Source organism: Cryptomeria japonica, chromosome 8 (genome assembly GCF_030272615.1).
Source record: "Cryptomeria japonica chromosome 8, Sugi_1.0, whole genome shotgun sequence".
NCBI lineage: Eukaryota > Viridiplantae > Streptophyta > Pinopsida > Cupressales > Cupressaceae > Cryptomeria > Cryptomeria japonica.
Window position 1 is genome coordinate 345,052,990 of NC_081412.1, and position 15,834 is coordinate 345,068,823.

General features: G+C 42.5%; 1 protein-coding gene across 3 annotated transcripts in view; it reads left to right on the forward strand.

Moving 5' to 3' along the window:
• Window positions 1-15,834, forward strand: part of LOC131045342 (COP1-interacting protein 7) — an 85,876-nt gene that overhangs the window by 28,070 nt on the left and 41,972 nt on the right. For all 3 annotated transcript variants that reach the window (XR_009105800.2, XR_009105799.2, XM_057978921.2), the window contains exons 2-8: window positions 6,214-6,399; window positions 6,728-6,839; window positions 6,914-6,959; window positions 14,588-14,640; window positions 14,831-14,883; window positions 15,065-15,217; window positions 15,384-15,715. Coding sequence is in view for 1 of the 3 variants with exons in the window: in XM_057978921.2 (XP_057834904.1) it covers window positions 6,214-6,399; window positions 6,728-6,839; window positions 6,914-6,959; window positions 14,588-14,640; window positions 14,831-14,883; window positions 15,065-15,217; window positions 15,384-15,715 (935 nt within the window). In the remaining 2 variants the exon portion in view is untranslated. The remainder of the gene's footprint in view (window positions 1-6,213; window positions 6,400-6,727; window positions 6,840-6,913; window positions 6,960-14,587; window positions 14,641-14,830; window positions 14,884-15,064; window positions 15,218-15,383; window positions 15,716-15,834) is intronic.

Consider the following 15,834-nt stretch of genomic DNA (forward strand, 5'->3'; position numbering starts at 1 on the left):
GGAATGAAATTTTACTTTGTTTAAGAAAAAGATTAGAAAATGGAGCCTGTGTAAGCAAGAACGGAGCCTTTGAAGATAAGATTCAAAAAACAAATCTCCAATGGTGAAGGGGGTGAAAAAAATTCGTTCGATCTATTAAGTTTATCACGTAACCACCAAATTTCATAGCATAGCGTCAAATATGGAGGAACTTGCTAGATTCAGAATCTTTGCTAAATTCGAAGGTACAACTAAGTTTGAAGGAGTTATTAGAATAGTAGAATTGCCAAAAAGCTTGCTAAAATTGGTAGGCTATATGGAGGCCATGCAGTTGGTTTGCAAATTTAAAAATATAATTAAAAATATATGCGGAAGGCCGTGTAGGGGGTTTGCAAATATATATTTAAAAAATATAATTAAAAATATATTTTTGGAGGGGTTTGAAGCCGCCCCCCACCCGACCACCCCTATGTAAGGGTGGACCAAAAGGGGCTAACACCCTTGCCATGAGAGAGGCCATGGATGGTGGGTGGTACCGTAGCTTGTAGCTTGCTATACATTGGGCAAGGCTTGAGGGACTTGTTGTCCTTGTCATGGCAAGGCTATGGTAGCGGGCAAGTAGGCCTTGCAGTACCCTGCCTTTGGCATGCAATGGGGACGTGGTGGATACCCTCAGCCCCTCATAATTTTTTTAAATAACTTAAAAAATAAATAAAAAATATTTGTGATTTGTGTGCATCACCAAAAGATATTGTGTAGAGAATATTTTGTGGACTATTTTGTATTGCCGAGAAGTATGTTTTTTTGTCTTTTTTGCCAAATCGCTTCAAAATAGACAAATTTCATGTTGATCTATATGTTCTTAGTTTCTAGGGGCAATGGCAAGGTCCATTTTGCCCCAAAATGCTTATAATAATAGATGATCTCTTGATGCCCAATAGGAAAACCCGTCCTTCAAACCTTTATAGATTTGGCCTCCTCTATCGAATTAGTTGTAATGAAAGACAAATCTAAATTTCTCAATTGGGAGAAGTTGGTGTGGAGGCATTCATCTGTGGTGATTGAGTATTGCTTGTGCTAGTAGAAGAATCTGGACTCCAAAACATTCACAAGGTGACCATGTTGGAACAGTATGGATGTGTTGACAACAAGAAGGTAGGTGCTATGAATGCTCTTGCCTGGGCTTTAACAATCATGTTTAATGGGCCATTTATCCTTTCAAATTTCATGGCCTTAATCTCTTCTCGAGCTTTATAAGCATGTAATCTGCTTCACATTGAATTAGGAAGTCCATTGATTCACATCTTTAACTCATCATATTCCCATTGATGCCTTCTTCGATTCTTGACAAAGTCTACATGTAGTTCGTTTTTTGGTAGGGCCACCCTTGGTGTTGAAACTACTATCAGGCTTTTGGGGTTCAATGTTATCCTTGACCATGGTGGAGATTGAATATGTTATGTTCAGTTTCCACAAAGATTTGAGGGAATAGATCCAAATGATATGTATGCCTTAAAATCTTTAAAAACAGGTTATGCATTAGTTGTAGCAAGAGTGTGTGGATGAGCTGAAGTCTGCATACCCATCTCAGAATTTGTAAGCCCATCTTCCAACTATTGTATCATTGCATCCAATGAAACCATTCAATATTTTCAAAATATCTGGTGGGGGATTTGTTGAGAAACTTCTTACTAGTAATTTTATATTTATTTAAGGTTTATATGTTAAATTTGTATTAATTTTAAAAGAATCAAATATATTAGTGCTTCCAATCAATTCAGGGTGCTTTATTGGTGGTGCTCAACACCTTCAATCTTATTTTTGATTAAAGAGGGATTAAATACTTTCAATATGGAGGAAAACAACACATTAATTGAGAAATTTGAAGGTAAAGACATCCAAACTTGGTAAGTCAAGTTCTAGTTAATTCGTGTTGAAAAATATATATTGGATGTTGTGAATGGTACTACAACAAGACCTTTTGATGCTGATGGGATCTTAAAGTAGACAACAAAATATCAAAGGGAAAGAACTCTGATTTATCTTGGACTTGCAGATGCATACCTATAGCATAATGATTTATCAAAGACCTTGAAGCAAGTATGGGATGAGCCCAGTGCTTTGTTTGGATCACAAGCATCAAGTGTGAAGATAGGCCTAAAGCAAAAGTTATTTGGGTTAAAAATTCTGCTTCAAAGGGAAATTAGTTGTCCAATGATAGAATTTTTTGCTACCATCGCAAAGAAAAAGGGGCACATTATTTTTAACTATATTCAACATGCCAAGGATCTCCTCAATGACAAGCTTAATATAGATAAGGCATTGGTTGTGGAGAATGATGAAGAATGTCTTTTTGAAGTAGTCATTGAAGACCTCCACATGCAAACAATGAGGAGGATACACTTTTTGAATAAAATCAAGAATTTTTATATGTGATTGGGTGTGTTTCTTCCCAGTCACAATGGCTAGTTGTTTGTCGCTAGATGTGTTTGTCTCCAATCATAGTTGTTGCGAACTAAAGTGTGCCCTTATTTATGATTGATGATGAACAAATGTGTCTATCCCTATCCAAATTTGTTGTATGGAAGTCATTGGCCCTTTTCTTGGTTCCATTGCTAGATGTGCTTGTTCCTATCCTTGGATAAAAGTCCAGTATGGTTAGTTCTACCCAAGAAGCATAATGAGGCAAGTTCCATTATTGCTTGTCAAGAGTAGATGTGTATGTCCCTACTCATACCTTATGTTTTTGATGAAGTATTGTACATGTTTATCAAGAGTTGTTAGTCCAACTATCCCCATTTGGAGAATGATGTATGAAGTGGGGTGTTAGGAGTATTGCATCATTAGGTTTGTTAGTATGAAGTTCATATCATGTGTAGAATATAGTTTGCTGTTTGAGTATAGGGATATGAGTTGTTAGAACCATGGATAGAAAACTTTGCAAGTACTCCCTAAGTTGTCGAGTACTTGAGGATTTTTCAGTTGGGTGAGTACTCTCAGGTTTAATTCGCAAGTCTATGTAGACGAGTTGTAGAGGAAAAATTGCCGAATTTAAGACGAAAACTTGTCGAGGTCAAAAATTGTGATGCAGGATTGAAACATGCCAATGTGGGTTAAAATGTGTTAGGGCAGGTTAAAACGTGAATTAAATTGCATTGGGGTAGGTTAAAACGTGGTTGAAATGCATATTTCACAAGGATTTTTCTATAAAATTCTACAATTCTCCATTCACCCCTCCAATAAATCTTGTTTTTTTCTAAGTCTTTGCCAAGTTTTTATGAGTTTTCGTCGAGTTGAAAATTTTGGGCTTGTTGAGTACTCTTTGAGTCCAAGTTTGTGAACTATGGTTAGAACTTAGAACAATTCATCTATGTAAAGGAGTGTTTATAGGAGCTCTCCTATAATATAGGAGATATAAGTCTTGCAAATTTTTAATATGTCTTATTGATAAAAAACACAATGTTATTTTGTGTAATAGAATCATAGAATTTTTGAAAAACCAATAGGTTGAAGGTATGCAAGGAGCCACTTGTTCTCCATCAAGGAAAGATGGGTAGGGAATGAAGTAGAAGGAAGATGGCTTTGTAGAAAGCCATGATAGAGGAGAGGGACCTAGAGTTGTGGTTGATAGATAAGATTACAAAACTAAAGGCCAAGATAGATGTGTTGCAAAGGAGATAAGTGCAAGAGGAAGAAAGAAAATTGATGTAAAGGGTGGATATGTTGAAGATGCATTCACACTCTCATGAGAAGAAGGTTCTGAGTTGGAGTAGGTGCTTGGCATGGAGTGCATTTTTATGCAGAAGGGTCTTAATGACATAGAGTGTAGAGATTGTAGAAAAAAGTGTGGTAGTGTAGAGATGATATGGGAAGATCTCAAAAAATAGAGATAATGCCAAATCAATTTGTGGGTGCAATGATGGGATTGGATGGTCTTAGAATTGATGGATGAGATGGTCCATCCTGGCAAGCAACCTTGGTGGTTGGAAAAGCTAGAAGCCATGAGAATATAAGGAAGGAGGATTGTGCAAAATCCTTGATGAAGAGGAGGTCCTCATATAGGATGAGGGCTAGGTGAAAGTTGAAAAGCCAGAAGAGAGGGAGTCTCTTGAGGACTTTTGTCTTGTTGGTGTACCCACAAATGGGACATAGATTAAAGAAGAAATTTTTCCTATGGTTAAAGATATGTTGCTTCTATGTGCGGTAGAGAGATGGTGGTTGGATATTGTCTGAGCATAGACAAGTGTTGGGCATACACGCGCATAGGCTAAAGGTGCAAAAATCACCATTCATGCAAGACCCAGCTAAGGAGGAAGGAGAATCACACTAGAAGTGTGGCAAAAGCATGAAGGTGCTCAAGAGAGGCACAAGGGAGTAGAGCAAGCACACAAGTGTTGTTGTTGGGGCTTGTATTTGAAGCTCAAGGTAAGGAAATCAAGAGGAGCTAGGCTAAGGTTGAAGAGTTGTCCCAGAGATAGTTGGAGCTGGTGTTGAGTAGAGGCTAAGAAACATGGTTAGGAAAAAGGAGGAGAGCTAGATTGAACCAACTAATTCATGTTGAATACAAGTTTACATAAGAGGAGACGCATGGAATGTCTTAGAGGAGAAGGATGTGCAAATTCGGAGGCATGATGGTTAGAAGTTAGAGGGAGGAGGTGCAATTCCTATTGTGCTCAACATGTTGAACATGGGAGTAACTAATAGAGGGGATCGACTAGATGTTGATGGAACATAGTAGGTGAAGAGTAGTTGATGATGGTATTGGTCCAAAGGAGCATAGAGGAATGCACAATAGTAGATGGAGAGGAGATGGGAAAAAAGGGGCTTGTTGACGGTGTTTAATGGAGCAACACAATGAGTTGGGAGTGTGATGAAGGATCACATAGAGATGCTCCAAGGAAGGCACAACAAAGGACAAAGTGTTAGTAGATTGCACATACTCCAGTCATCAAGTGGTTGGATAAACAAGGGAAGAAAACATCGGTGTGGATGAATGGGATATGGTGTGTCAATTCCCATGAGAGAGTGGAGAAAGATGAAGATGGCTAGATGAGGACTTGGCTATACACAACTCAGTGGGGAGTAAAGGTATTAAAGCTATAAGGGAGGACAATTTACAGACTTGGAGGGATCAAGTGGCAAACAAGAGCAAAAGGTCTTGCAAAGGGATGAGTTGTGGTTATTATCGTTCATGACCGAAAGGGAGGTTCTATCACTGATTCCTAGCTTGTGACCAGGGGCTCACTTCTTTTCTATTTGGAGATTTTGTGCATAGGGGTCCAAAAACAAGTCTTGGCATAAAAACTAGAGATTGTACGATAAATGTAGGATTGGAGGATGCATGTAGGTGAAGGTTGAAGACCGTAGTGGTGCAAAGCTTTGAAGGAAACGTGTGGTGGTGCATTTGCTCAAATGGCCATAAGTGGTGACAAAGAGAGTATTTGTGTGCAATATGAGAGGAATTTTGATTCTTGAATTACTATTTATGTTGTGGCTTAGAACGATGTCAAAATGGGTATGGAGCTGCAAAAGAGTTAATGTAGGCTGCAGAATAGGTGAAATTTGAATTTTGGCAACAAGGAGTTTGGGAGGCAAAAGGTGGAGAGTGGGAAATTTGAAATCTCACATGGTTATATGTACAATTGAATCTGGCTGTTGTAGAGTTAGCTAGTTAGTTTATCTGGGACTAGACAGTTAGCTAGTTAGGAGAGGGCTCCAGGTCTGCAGACTGGATTGTGTTGAGCCTAGAACTTCGTTGTCAAATCAGCTTCGTTGTCAAATCAGGGCAAGATCGTCCTATCATCTGTAATAATATCCCTTCATATTAATTAAAATAATGGTTTTCGTTCTGTTATGCTGTGTACTCACTCTGTCGTGCTTGTGAGTGATTGTATAGGGTTGCATGTTGAGGCATCCCTTTGTTGGGGCCCCTGGCTGTGTCTGCATCAGCCAGCATGTGTTTTTTAGTGTCTAGGTTTTTTGCATTATTAAAAATGACTAACTAGACCCTTTTGCTCTTGTTTGGCTTTAGCATTAGTCAATATTGAAAAAGGGGATAAATGGTCTTTACAAAGTAGTAATTACAAAAGGACAGAAATAGGAGCATGTTCTAATTTTCTATATCTTATAACACAAGTGCATATCTGACTGAAAGAGGCACACATTATCTTGTTAATTTTTTGAATAATAACAATTAGTAATTTTATTTTCTTGTTGTGTTGGCCTTTCTGTTAGATGCGAGCTTGTTATTTCAGCTGAAGGTGAAACAGAGAAGCTGGCATCTGGGTTGCTCAAACCATTTCTCACACACCTAAAGACAGCTGAAGAACAAATTGCTAAGGGTGGCTATTCAATCAGACTGGAACCACCAATTGCATCTAATCAACATGCCACTTGGTTTACAAAAGGCACCATTGAGAGGTATGCTTTTGTTAAATGTTGTGTCATTGTATGCAACAATATTAGGCTATACTGCAAAGTGAGTTTTAGATTAAATTGGACATATCTTTATCCCTGACAGCTTTTATTATTTTGGAAAACAGACACGTTTAATACCTTGACCAATATTATGATCCAAGTTACATGTAACCACAAAGCACTTGTTTATGGATGTATTGTAAAGATATTGTTACATGATTTGGCAAATATCTTGCCCTAGATCTCATTAAGTTCTTTCTATTGTTAGGTAAGAAGTTGACCAAGGATCAATAATTATCACAACTGTTGGTTGTTTTCTATTCAATGACAGGTTTGTTCGGTTTGTGAGTACTCCAGAGGTTCTTGAGAGGGTTGATACAATAGAGACAGAAATAATACAAATTGAAGAAGCCATTGCTATTCAGTGCAGTGACGCTTTTGTGGTAAGTGATCAAAAGTTATTACAGCTAAAGAAAATTACATTTTAATAATAACTAACTTGATGCTTACTTGGCAGACAGAAGAGCAGACTCCTAAATCTATCTCTTCTCAACAGAAAGAAGGTACTGCCTATTTGTGTGATTTTAATTGTAGTTCAGTAATATTTTTAAACTACAATGTTACCTTGTTTACTTTTTGCATAAAAGATATTCTTTCTTTACTCTAGATTTTATACTTCAAAAGATGTGACTCTTAAGTTGTAAGGTTTGGAACAAACCATATTATTCAATAGAAATAATATGCAAGTGGCTTTTGTTTAATGTTGACAATCAGATCGATCCTCGATGTGAAAGAATGAATGTGTAGAGTGTTGACGGGAATAATCATTATGTTATGTTGTTATACTATGTTTATGTTGTCGTCGGTAATAATGAGTTACGGCGGTCAGTTAGTTGGCCGACGGGTAGGTAGTTGGAGTCGCGACGGTTGTGTCATACCCCTTCGGGTATTATATATTTTGTACCTTTTCTTCGAAGTAGGATCATGTTAGTCATGTCAGATGTAATGTTATAAGCACTTATTGTACATGGACTGTGGAATTAATACAAAGGCTGGTTATTTGATATATTTCCATTATGTTCTGTGCATTTACTTTCTGTATTTAACCGTTTACCCGAGAGGGCAAACATTTGGCGCCGTTGCTTAGACGAACTCGGGAACGGAAGACACGGATGGCGCACAGACACAATGGGCCTACCTGTTGGTGAAGTAAACCCGGAGGCCGACGACGCGCGGACAGAACTTTATACGGGAGAAGACACGGCAACGCGAGAATTTTCAATTTTGCTCCAGGTAGGGTAGAAATCCCACCAAGTGCCGTGTGGACAGCGCTGGAGGTTAGCCCGACAGTAAACCGGTTGATGAACCACCTCCCCCGGTTGCTTGCAGAGGCATCGCTGGCACAGCAGGCCCACCTGGAGGAGATTGCTAGGAGGAGCGATGACAACAAATCCTGCAACGCTACGAGGAGAACAGCCGACGGGACACGGAGAGAGATGGCGCCAGGCCAGGAGGGAATTGAACTGTGAACTTCTTATTTTCAAATAAAAGTGTCATTGACACGAGTTGTACTTGAGCAGATGAATTAATAAAGACATGTTTTGATTTAAGAATTGAAAGTTATGGAGATGTGTGACAATTAATGCCAAACCTATTGAATAAAGATAGGAATAGAAAACCGGAAACGAAAGAGTGGGAGGCCGCGCAGAGGGCTTTGATTCTGGAGCAGCAAGTAGAACGTAGACGGAGGCTGAGGCAACTTGCCGAAGGACGACCTGCCGAAGGGGGACCCGAGGGGAACCAAGGAGGTGTCACGGAAGGTGCAGAGGCCGACGAAAATTTCTACGCGTCGCCAGATCATCGTAGGACGCGGAGCCACGAAGAATTTCTAGAAGAAACAAGGTTACGGCGAAATCTAGTCGAGGAGACTCGGGATCAGTTTAGGAACTTATCCCTCACGCCACGGAGTGAAGATCACCAACGGGAAGCAGGAGTAGGAGTGTGTCAAAACGAAGGGGAGGGCAACAGTACGGGTGTAGGTGCCACAGGCGACAGGCAAAACACCGTACCTCCAGGACACACCACCAGATAACATGCTCAAATAATAATTAAATAAAATAAGCATTTGTAAAGAAAAAATTTAGTCATTCAATGTTACATATTATCTGACAAACGGGAAGCAGGAGTAGGAGTGTGTCAAAACGAAGGGGAGGGCAACAGTACGGGATACATCTCAATACCAAAAATCAATACCAAAAAACATGTATTATTTGTACAACATTTTGATACATCTCACATCATACATCAATGAAATCATAATCAAAATCAAAAGCATTACTATCTAAGCATTACATCATCATCATCGCAACATCATATCAATGCATATCATAAATCATCATCCATAACACATCACATGTGAATCAGAGAAATCAGTGCCATATATATATCTCTCAAAATGATCAAAATGTACACAAGGGGTATAATGTCCGTCAAAATACAACAAAATACAAGAAAAAGTTATTAGAATTGGGAAACCTTGTTGTTGAGGTGGACCTGTCTAACTGGAGGAATAGTGATTGGGATGCCACCTTGTCTCACACTTGCCTAGTCAGTGAACGTTGTATTTCTCGATATTCAATGTGATGAAAAGCTAACTTTGATTAACTCTTCTGAAACCATTTGCTTCTTCAACGTACGGTGTTTTGCCTGTCGCCTGTGGCACCTACACCCGTACTGTTGCCCTCCCCTTCGTTTTGACACACTCCTACTCCTGCTTCCCGTTGGTGATCATCTGTACGGAAGCAGAACATACAATTGAATGACTAAATAATTATTTGACACACCAAGATAATGCCTGCTTGCTTTCTTTTAGGAAATTTGCTTGCACATGACTCTAAAGCTTGTATGTTCTGCTTCCGTACAGATATAAATTTTAATTCACGCTCAAATAATAATTAAATAAAATAAGCATTTGTAAAGAAAAAATTTAGTCATTCAATGTTACATATTTGACACACCACCGTAGCAGCGCAGGGACACAGACACAGACACAGACACAACCGCCTCCAGGAAGACGACAAGGGATGGCGAGCAAACAAAAGTTGCCAAAGTTCACAGGGGACGGCAAGGAAGACCCCTTACGGCATTGCCGTACATGTGAGACCATTTGGTCCACCAACGGAGTAATAGACCACGACGACTGGGTACAGCAGTTTCCAGCCACGTTACGAGGAGTCGCCATAGATTGGTACTCCGATGTAGATAAGCAAAAAGTGGCCACATGGGCTACCCTACAGAAGGAATTCACGGAGGAGTTCCGGTTGCTTCGTGATGACAACGAAATTGTGACAGAGATATACAGTACCAAGCAAGGTACTAAGGAGACAGTACGGGCATACAGTCGGAGGCTGAAAGAACTCTTGGGTAAAATGGAGAGCCAGCCGGCTGACGGCTTAAAAAAACGATGGTTTGTGGAAGGATTGAAATCCTCCCTACGAAAAAAAATGAAGATTGTACCCCCGACGTCATATGATGACGCCTATAACAGGGCGATGGATCTAGAAAGCGAATATAAAACATCAAGGAAGAAGAAAAGTAATAGATATTCATTTGACGATGATGAAGATTTTGACGGGGAGAGCAGTAGCGGTGGCAAATCGGGTAAAAAGGTACACGCGCTCCAGAAGGACATGGAACGAATGTTGAAAGAATTCAAAGCCATGAAAGGGAGTACAAGTAAGACGGAAGAAAATGAAGTGTGGTGTACAGATTGTAGGAGTGGCGGACACACAAGGGGTACTTGCCCGAAGAAGGCATTCTGTGAGATTTGCCAAGTGATGGGACACTCCACCAAGGAGTGCCCATACAATATGAAAACCCGAAGCACGAACCAAGTGTTGCTCACGGAGCAGGCCACAACATCCGCACCAGCGGGTACAGGCCAGCAGACTAACACAACGGCATCATCTGGAGGATACCGGGACAACAGACGCAGCGGCGGAAGGAATAGCAACAATAACAATAACGGAAGCCGTATCCAGTATGACGCCAAGGGCCGGCCAATTATCCAATGTAGGGCCTGTAATCAGTGGGGGCACTTTGCCCGTGATTGCACGAAGGAAGCCACCCCTCAGCACCTCTGCCGTTGGTGTGGGCCAGGCGACCATGAGGACGCAAATTGCCCGCAGGCAGGGGTTAATCTCGTCAACATTGAGAAGGCTGAGAAGACTGGTGAGAAAGAAGTACTGGCGATCACCCGCGCCCAGACGAAAAAAGCCACTTATCCCGACCCCCGTACGGAGAAGGAGAGATTACGGGAGGCAAAGGCCAATATTGAACGTGAGATGACGACCGAACGACGGGACAATGAGGTGGCGAGTACATCGTCCCGTATGGAAGCGGAAAATAACATCATTGGGCAAATCTTGCAGATGGAGGTGCCGATAAAGGTAAAAGACCTTCTAGACTCTATGCCACAATTGAGGACTGCCATCCTCACCAATATGCAAAGCACCGCAGCGTCGAGTGCACCACAGGTACGGGTTCCCGCCACCGCATCGTCGAGTGCACCACAAGTAGGGGTTCCCGCCACCGCTTTGAAGAGTACACCACAGGTGGAGGTTTCCGTCAGCCCTTCGACTGACCCGATGTTACTAGCCGTGAGCAGTGGTAGACACCCAGCTGTGGTAGAAATGGGTATCCGTGGGACCATTCTGAAGGACACCATTGTGGACGGTGGATCTGGGGTGAATGTACTACCAGAAGAAACATGGAAGCGGCTGGGGAAGCCCACCCTATGGCCACCCACATTCAACCTGGTGGGAGCGGACCAACACGGCATTAAGCCACTCGGCTTGTTGATGGCCCAGCAAGTGACGATTGGTACGCAACCATTCTTGTTAGATTTCGTGGTTATTCCCTCAAAGAAGAAAGGCTATGACGCCATCCTGGGGAGAGCGTGGTTGATCAACGCGAGGGTAAACCACAATTGGAAGAAAAATACCCTTTCCATGGAGAAGGGAGGGCGGAAATATACCATTGACCTACACACCCAAGATGTCGGCGAAGAGCTCGCCTCTTCAGACTCGGACTCAGAGGACTCTAATAAAGGGGAAGGGGGTCCCGATGAAAGCAAGGGCAAGAACGCGATGGAGCCGAACAGTGAAGGGGTGCTCGAATTGGAGGGATGTTCTGAAGATGAGGTATGCTCACTTAATGGGCTCTTCCACTGGCAAATGGAGGATTACGAAATGTTCCAAAGCTATAGGCTCGAAGTAGAGGAACCAGAGCAACCAACAGAGGTGTACCTGCCAGAATACAAAGAATATTGGAAGGGAGACGCCCCAAATCCTGGCGACGTAGATAATCCGAAGAGTGTTGGCCACAATTGGAACCCTGTATGGAAGACCGCAGTCTTCAAAATCTTTATTATTCTTCTTCTTCTTATGTACGGGAAGGAGACCGTGGTCCCTGTAAAATTTGTGGTTCCAGGTCTTCGGATGGCCATTGAAAATAGACTTGCCACCAACGGGCCCAAATTGAAACCCTACCACGCGAAGCGCGCAGGGGACCCGAGAGGCCGGACGGACACCCGAGAGCCCAAAGGGGGACCTGAGAGGATGGAAGGGGACCTAAGAGGCCGGGCAAGCAACTCGAGAGGCACGGGACAAAAGCAGGAGACTTTTGGGCGAGAAAAACCGAGAAGGATGAAGGGCGATCCCAGAGATAGGGGACTCGAGCCGAAGACTCTCTAGACAACTTTAAAAAAAAAAAAAAAAAAAAAAAAGAAGAAGAAGAAAAAAAATCGCATGGTCGTACGATAGCGACCGTACGGTCAAAAAAAGAAAAAAGAAGGGGAAAATGGCCACCGTACGGTGGGACCAAGGTGACGAGGTGACACCACCGTGCGGTGGACGGTGCACCACCGTGCGGTGGAACCACCGACGGTGACACCATCGTGCGGTGGAACCACCGATGGTGACACCACCGTGCGGTGGAACCATCGTGCGGTGGGAGCCACCGAAGGCCGCGCAAGGATATAAAACGCCGCACGAAGACACCATGCCGCACACCGAGGAGAGGAAGAAGACACCACGCCGCACACCGCTGAGGAAAGGAAGAAGCAACCACACCGCACAGCCGACCTTGGCAATAAAACCCCGCGGAGGAAGAAGACACCGAACACGGCCGAAGGCACATCACCGCGCAGCCAAGGAAAGGGACGCACCGCACGGCCCGATCAATACACACAGCCCACAAGCTACCGCAGGGAGTGAAGCGGACGGATGGGGTCGAGGGTTCTTACAGATTGATCCGCCGCTTAGGGAGAGCGGGAGCCCACACAATCCACACAGCCACGTAAGGGCAAAACGACCGCCACAGGTAGACCAAGCAGCCACACCATTGGAGTGGTGTTGTTGACCGGAGGTGTGTCCGTACGATAAGAAGGGTGTCGACCGCACGATTGGAGGTGCTAGTGCTGTTGTTGATCGTACAGGAAGGTTGTATGGCCGGGGTGCCATCGGGGACATTACAGTGCCTAAAAAAAAAAAACGACGACGGCCAGATTTAAAATGATTTGTTGGAGTTTGGAGCCTAGACACTGAAAATATTGGAGTGTAGAAGAAGGGTTTTGACATCATAAAATATCACAGAAATGATGCGCGCCATGGACTTTCGTGGGGTTCTGAAGGTTGTAAATTGGTGTTGGCGGCGGGGGCGCTACCCCTCGACCCCGCGGGGGCGCTGCCCCTCAACCCCGCTGGGGCGTTGCCCCAGACCCCGCGAGGGGCGCTACCCCCCGACCCCGCTGGGGGCGTTGCCCCCAGACCCCCAGTTTATTTTGAGCTACAGAAGACCATGGGAAGTGTTGTGGTTGTCCGTATTGTGAGGAAGAAGCCCGCAGCTAAGCATTGGCAGGGAAGCCATAAGCCGTAGAGGGAGACGAATTTGGAGGTTGGGAACAAACAGAGTTCGAGGGAAGGCATTGCAGGTCCGCACAGTTGTATGCCACCAGGGAGTTATTCAGTTCAGTTTTTAGCCTTTGGGGAGTGTGATGGAGGATTTCAGGTGTCTCCTTGCATTTGTGCCAGCAGGTTGTGGCCACCTCCAGGCAGGATAGGTACGCTTTGAGGAACTCGGAGTATGTCTCGGTTGGACGTGAGGTTGCCTTGGTGGATGCATAGAGGGCTCGGGAGGAGCTGACCACCAGGTGGGAGGCAATAGTCTCGTGAGACTTAGTTCAGCGTACCCAGGAGTTGGATGCCGGGAGAGCAGCACGGGTGGCTATCGAGGACAAATTGGCTAGGGAGATAGTATCAATTGAGTAGCAGTTGGTGGAAGCTGAGACTGAAAAACATGTTTTGCAGACAAGTTTGGGTTAGGCACAGGAGGACTGTGATGGCAAAGGAAGCAATATTGGTGAAATCCGCACTTCAGCATTGGATGGTAGCAGAAAAGGGTTTTCAGGCGAGGACGCAGCAAGTGTATAAGATCCGGGCCCAACTGGCATCAGTAGTTCCTGCCGTTCATCTCTATTTTGTATTAAGTCGTCGGAGTCGACTTCTTTTCTTGGGGGGGATGATGTTGACGGGAATAATCATTATGTTATGTTGTTATACTATGTTTATGTTGTCATCGGTAATAATGAGTTACGGCGGTCAGTTAGTTGGCCGACGGGTAGGTAGTTGGAGTCGCGACGGTTGTGTCATACCCCTTCGGGTATTATATATTTTGTACCTTTTCTTCGAAGTAGGATCATGTTAGTCATGTCAGATGTAATGTTATAAGCACTTATTGTACATGGACTGTGGAATTAATACAAAGGCTGGTTATTTAATATATTTCCATTATGTTTTGTGCATTTACTTTCTGCATTTAACCATTTACCCGAGAGGGCAAACATAGAGTGTTCTAGCATCATATATTTTTGGGATCTTCCGATCCCAAATTTCAACTTATTTAATATGTTGTCAATTCTGTCAATATGTTGCTGAATTGTTTTATTATTTTATTGTATGAGTCTCTGTTATAAGGAATAGGATAGACAAACAAGATGGTCTCCAAAAGGCAAATACATGGTTTTGGTGATGCCTTGTCACTCTATTGACAAATAAATAAATATTAACTAGCATTTGATTATGTTTACATGGTATGTATGAATCAATTGATTACTTTGCAATATTCGATGCAGCAAGCAGGCCTATTCTTGATGAAGACTCAGAAAGTGCTATTGTTCCTTATAAGGTATGTTTAAATAAAGCTATTTTAACTTGACTATGTAGCTGTCAACAATTTTGAATGTAGACAAGATTGCTACATCAACAATTTAGTCATGGTTCTAAGGACTTCTAGGTACCTTACAGTGAGCCAGAAAACTTTGTTCAGAATACACATTCAGCACTTCTCATCATGTTTTGTATTTATGTTCTTTCAGTCAAGAAGACATTCAGTTGATGGGATTGAACCAGCACATGGAGGAAATTCAAAGTTATCTTTCTTATCCTTATATTCAAATTATTAGTACTTAGATTGCTATTAGCACACTAGTCATCCTGTTCTAAGTGCATTTATCAATCATGATTGACAGTAAAAAACTTAATTTTTAGTGGTGCAATATTTGCATTTTAGAAGGCCTCTTAGTGTAACATATTCATTGCACTTGTCTCAGAGCATGCTTGCTTAGGGTCTTGGAGACACGGAAAATTGTGTTGCAGAAAGAACAAGGAATGGCCTTTGCTCGAGCTACAGCTGCTGGGTTTGACATGGAGCATATGCAAGATTTATGTTCCTTTGCAGATTGCTTTGGGGCTTTTCGCCTTCGGTAATATTTTTTAGATTGGAATGATAATAATAGTCTAAAAAGAATATTGGAATGTCGGTATAATTTTCTTGGAATTTCCACAATAATATACTACCAGAGTTCTTACATTCCTTTGGCACTATGGTGGTAACAACTTAGGAGTTTTGGCTGGTTTCGTTTGCAACAGAGAAGCCTGCATAAAATTTACGAACTTATGGAAGAAAAAGCAAGAAACTGGGCTTTGGTTGGAAGAAATGGACTTAGAAACCATGGAGACCTCTTCAACTCGATCAGAGATGGCTCTTATGAATGCTTCTGGGATCACATTGACTAGTGAATCTGTTATTGTTCAGCGTCTAAAACCAAAGGACTTTCCTGATGGATGGTCTGATGTTACAAGTGAAGTTGGCAATTCAAAAATTTCTTCTCATGATGATATGACCATCCATGGAAAGTCAAATGTGGCTGAAGGTTCAACAGATGCCAATGGGGAGAACACTGGCTTGAATTATAACAGAGGTATGGTTATTCTATATTTCTTTTCCCAAGGATTCATGCAAAGGTTAAGTATGAGTTTGTTGTTTCAAAGTGATAGATAACTATCTACTGGAGTAATTTCTGATGGTGAAGGTGCAATG